Below are 5,527 nucleotides of genomic sequence, written 5' to 3'. Positions count from 1 at the left end.
CCAGCACTTGGGAGGTTGAGGCAGGAGGATCACAAATTCAAGGCCAGCCTGGGCTATAAAGTGAGTTCAAGGCCAGCCTGAACTGCATAGCAAGGCTCTGCCACAAAGACAAAAGAAAAAAAAAAAAAAAAAGAATGCAATCTGGGCCAAAGTGATAACTCAGTGGCCCAGCACTTGCCTGGTAAGCACTAGGTCATAAGTTTTATTACCAGTACCACAAATAAAAAGAGATACAGTCTGGTAAATTATAAAGGTATAAAGAAAAAAACCAACAGCAATACATCCAGGCCATACCTGTCCTCCCCTGGCCAGCATGCTGACCCATATGGTACTGGTGGGTCGGGAAGAATTCTCCAGACAGGATCGACACTCTCCTGTGTAGGCATATTTAGAATCCTTTTTGGCAAACACATACACTGTGTTTGTTGCCATTTTCTCTTGAGCAATCAGAACCTGTACAGACAGTAAGAAAATTACATCCATAAAACCCAAAGGACAGTAAGTACGAAAAAAAGAGTGAAATCAAACCCATATTATATTAAAGCGCCTGCGAGCAGGTGCAAGGGTTGGGTGTTCAATCCCTCGGTCTGCCTGCCCACTGAGACTGCAATTGAGACTGGGCATGGTAGCACACACCTGTAATCCCAGCTCTTACGAGGGTGTAAACAGGTGGATCACTATGAGTCTGATCTAGTAGTGAGATCCTGAACACCCTGTAGACCCTTCCCTAAAATACCAAAACGAAAAAAAAAAATCATAATTTAATATGATCACATAGGACCTAAACAGATTCTTAAATTTTACAGACTCCATTCTGCGTAACTTCTTTTTTTTTTTTTTCTTTTATTTGTATTTTAGGGAAGGGTCTATAGGGTGTTCAGGGTCTCACTACTAGATCAGACTAGTAGTGATCTGCTTGTTTACAGCCTCCCAAGTGCTAGGACTACAGGCGTATGCTCCCATGCCCAATCTCAACTGCAGTCTCAGTGCGCCCAGGGGTGGGGCCAGAATGGCAGGCCCAGGGGATTGAATCCCCAGTCCCTGAGCCTGCTTGCAGGTGCTTTAATCCATTGAGCTATTTGGCCGGCCCTTGCATAACTTCTTTTTTTTTTTTTTAAATTTTATTTATTTGTGTGTGTGTGTGTGTGCGCGTGTGTGTGTGTGCCCAGCTCAGCCCACCAGGGGGCAGGGCTGGCCGGCATGTGGTGCTGGGGGACTGAACCGCAGTCCCTGTGCTTTGCTTTAGCTTAGCTTGTTCTAAGTAGGTTCTTTAGACCACTGAGCCATCTCACCAGCCCCCCTTGCATAACTTCTTGATAGAAACCTTTAACTCACCAAACTTCTAATGCATGTAATATAGCTAAATAAAACTTAATTTAGCTGTCATACTCTAAATAATTCATTTGCAATTTTGTTATTCTTCATGAAAGTCTACTTACTTTTTTTAAAATGTATTTAGTACAGAGTTATTATGGTCTGTGTCTAGTTGTACCCCCAAAGCCTCATGCAGTCATATGGCAGAGACTTTCTAGAGTTTGAGATTAATTCATGATCAAGGCTGGGATTATGGATTTTAGTACTGCTGGGATTATGGGTGTTGAGTACTTCCCCCAGCCTCAGGTGAATAACCTGCATGCAATTTAAGAGACAGACTTCCTCTCTGTAGCCACTTGTTGCTGCTACTCCTCCATTTTGCTCTCTGCTCTTTACCGCTGCCATAAAAGGTTGCTCTCTACCATGTGCAGCTCTGCCTTACAGCCAGCTGAGTACAGACTAAAACCTCCAATGACTGAGCTAAATAAACCTTTCCTACCTTCATTTTGGGTGTCAGGTATTTGTCCCAACAACAACAACAAAAAGAGTAACTGAGACAAGGTTCTACAGGGTCTCACCACACAGATGGGACTCACAGTGATCCTCCTGCTTCAGCCTCCCAAGCACTAGGATTACAGGGGCACTCACCACGACATGAGAGGATCAAACCCCAAGCCCCTGCCTGCCTAAGCAGGCACTTTAATCCGCTGAGCTATCTGGCCGGCCCTGAAAGTCTATTTTTTAATTCAACTTCAATACTCTAAATTTTAATGCTTCATTTATAATGTTTAAAAATAATGCTACAGGGGCCAGGGAGATGGCTCAGTGGAACAAGCACGTCCCTGGCAAGCGCAAGGGCCTGAGTTCAATCCCCGGTTCCGCCAAAAAAAATAAAAATAATGCTACAATACCTTTTCTGATCCATTAATAATGAAGTAGCCCCCTGGATCCAAGGGGCATTCATTTAACTCGCAAAGATCACGATCTGTTAAGCCATTCAATAGACAGTAAGTTGAACGCAACATAATTGGAATTTTTCCTATAAAAGTTTTCTGATGCTGTGTCTGAAGTTGTTCCTCCCCTTCTTTAATGACTGTTTTGGTTATATCAACATAAAGTGGAGCAGAATACCTTTGAAAACAGAAGTAGGCCACAGTTGAACAACGTAGGGATATTTACTAAAACACAAATCCTCAGCTGGTTAATATTACATTGTCTAAATTTTATTTCAATATCAGCTTTAGGAAAAAAAAAAATTATTCTTACGTGAGATTTCTTAACCTAGCTTCATTTGGCATCATGGGTGACGGAGCACCATCTCTTTCCCAGTGGGTAGGCTTGGAAAGATAAATCTGTTCGAACTTCAGCAGGTATCTTGGCTGAAATTAAAAAACATGAAAGGGTAAATAACTTTTCCCACAAGAGCTTTAATGGTTTCATTTTAACTGACATTAACATTGTAAGTTGAAAGTTATACAAAATGGCAAGACTCTGCAAAGTCAAGACCCACACTGCACAGACACTGAGTTTTATTCCTGATTGTTTTCCTTAGTTAGGTGACAGAAAGAGACTTAATGTGCCATATGGTCTGTACAGCCTCATACACCCCTACCTGGTTAGGATCAACAGCATAAAGTGACGGGGTGGGGTGATGATAAAGTGACCAGGAAACAAAGGAAAAATAGGGCTGGCCAAATAGCTCAGTGGATGGCTGGGGGTTCAATCGTGGGCCTGGGGGCCGGGGAGATGGCTCAGTGCAATAAGCGCTTCCCCGGCAAGTGCAAGGGCCTGAGTTCAATCCCCAGTTCCGGGGGAAAAAGAAAAAAAAAAATCGTGGGCCTGCTGTGCCACCCCCGCCACCAGGCGCACTGATGGCAATGGAGACTGGGCGTGGTGGCACACGCCTGTAATCCCAGCTCTTGGGAGGCTGTAAACAGGCGGATCACTATGAGTCCAATCTAGTAGTGAAACCCTCAACACCCTTCAAACCCTTCCCTAAAATACAAAAAAAATTTTTTTAAAACATTAAAAAATTAAAAAAGGAAAAATAAATTCAGAAAATTAGAACTGTGTCCTAACCAAGTCAATAGAACACTAGAAATGATAAACCTATCCCTTCAGTTGAACGTACTATGAAATCCTAATTATTCCACATATTCCAACCTTGCTGATAGCAAGTGAAGTGGGGATCTCTCTACTGCCTGATAAAATAAAAGATGCATGAGGGGATATTGGATTCCTTTTTCAATCAAGTCTCACAGAAGTGGGCCGGGGAGATGGCTCAGTAGTATAAGCACTTCCCTGGCAAGTACAATGGCCTAAGTTCAACCCTGATTCCACAAAAAAAAAAAAAAAAAAAAAAAAAAAAAAAAAAAAAGTCTCAGAAGAATGGGACCAGGCTGACTCTTTACTAAGAATAAATTCTTAGCAATGTCCTCAAGCTGGGGCAGACACAGAGCACAGATGGTGGCAGCAGTGAGGGACCCAGAGGAAAGCAACCTTCTCCTGCTCCTCTCTATCAACACCCAAATCTAGGAAATTAGCTTTAGCTTAAGCTATTCCAAGATTGTCATCTCCACCAGGTTCTTTCCATCTGAGTAAATAGTATTTACAATATAACCTTTCTAAATATTTTATGCATAGTCTCCAACAATATTTCAGCAATTCCTCATGACCCCCAAAGCCTCTGAAAATCCAGTACCACCTCAATCTCTAAGGAGACCTACTGAAAACAAACAGGCCACACTTCACATGATTACTGTGGCCCCTACCCTCCTCTCAAGCTAAACATAGTAAGTACCCTATTTTCTTGTGGAAATACTCTCTAAGAAAAGTCGCAGCTGCCTTTCACATTTAAGTTCTTCCCTTTTTCTCCATTAAGCACTAATAACCAAGCTTTACAGATTACCTCCTCCTGTAATATTTACAGCACTGGAATGCTGAACATGCAATGTTAAAGTGTTCTAGTTCTAAAAAGATCATTAAGAGAAAAATGTCTCCGGATAAAAAAGACATTTTATGATCCTTTTTCCAGTCTTTGAAGAGCCAATTACCTTTGCTCTTAGAAATAAAACTCTGGCCAGATTTGTCGGCTTCCACAGCATTCAGGAGGCTGAAGCAGAAAGATAGCCGAGAGTCTGAGGCCAGCCTGGTCTACACAGTGAGTTCAAGACCAGGCTAAGCTACCTAGCGAGACTCTATCTCAAAAACCAAAACCACTAATTAAAATTCTATGCTGTATTCCTACACTTGAGAGGCTGAGGATAGCCATGAGTTCAAGGTCAGGCTGGGTTATATAGTGAGATCAAGGCCAGCCTGAATTACAAAGTGGAACCCTGTCTTTAAAAAAAAAAAAAAAAAAAATTATGTGCTGCAAACCAGAAACCATTACAGGGAAAAGGGAATGAAATACCTGGACCAAAAAAGTCCTCTCCCTCTCCCTCTCTTTATGGGGCTCTCCCTATCTGATTTGGAGTTACAGTTTTCCCTGTTTCTCAAACCCCAAAATGATTCTACAGCTGCCTCCCCATTTAGCATTTCTTTTGTTCTGCAGTTGTTGCTTCAAGATGGAATCTCTATGTTGCCTAGGCTGGACTTGAACACTCCATCCTCTGGCTTCAACCTCCTGAACAGCTGGAAGTACAGGCGAGGCAAAAGATGAGGGGTGGCAAGTGGGCCTGACAGGCAGAGCACGTGCACAGAACAGCTTCCAAGCCCTGCAGTCAGAAAACTCAACTGATTCTTCCGGCACATGACCAAGCAGGCTTTTGATAGGATGGCCTATGTCTGAGTATACTTCTTTTCCTACCTTTAATTCCCCGCACTCACTCTGCAGAACATACTCTTTTTCCTACCACTAATACTTTCCATAAATGTCAGATGTCATGGCATGAGTCTGTAATCCCATCACTTGGGAGGGTGAGGCAGGAGGATCATTGTGGGTTTAAGACCCTAGGCTACAAAGTGAGCTCAAGGCCAGCCTAAACTGCATAGGATCTCACTCAAAAGATAAAATAACAACAACAACAAAAACACATATGTAAATAAAAACTATATGGAACTGAAAAAATTAAAATAGCTGTTGTATTTGGCAATTTTCCTTTTTAAATCACAAACTGTTACATGTATGGCAGTCAACAAATAAAAATCAAGAAAAAAGTCCTGTTCAATTCCCAGTTCCAAAAAAAAAAAAAAAAAAAAAAAAAAAAAAAAA

At 41.9% G+C, this 5,527-nt stretch overlaps 1 protein-coding gene across 1 annotated transcript in view; it reads right to left on the bottom strand.

The window, feature by feature from the left end:
• Window positions 1-5,527, bottom strand: part of Polr2b (RNA polymerase II subunit B) — a 45,272-nt gene that overhangs the window by 25,571 nt on the left and 14,174 nt on the right. The window contains exons 4-6 of the mRNA XM_004627529.2: window positions 2,581-2,693; window positions 2,226-2,445; window positions 295-453 (exon numbers count right to left, since the gene is read on the bottom strand). Coding sequence (XP_004627586.1) covers window positions 295-453; window positions 2,226-2,445; window positions 2,581-2,693 — 492 coding nt within the window. The remainder of the gene's footprint in view (window positions 1-294; window positions 454-2,225; window positions 2,446-2,580; window positions 2,694-5,527) is intronic.

The sequence above is a fragment of the Octodon degus genome, unplaced genomic scaffold (genome assembly GCF_000260255.1).
Source record: "Octodon degus isolate 3935 unplaced genomic scaffold, OctDeg1.0 scaffold00019, whole genome shotgun sequence".
In the NCBI taxonomy this organism is placed as follows: Eukaryota; Metazoa; Chordata; class Mammalia; order Rodentia; family Octodontidae; genus Octodon; species Octodon degus.
Note: the sequence above shows the minus strand (reverse complement) of the source record. Positions and strands in the feature narration are given on the sequence as shown.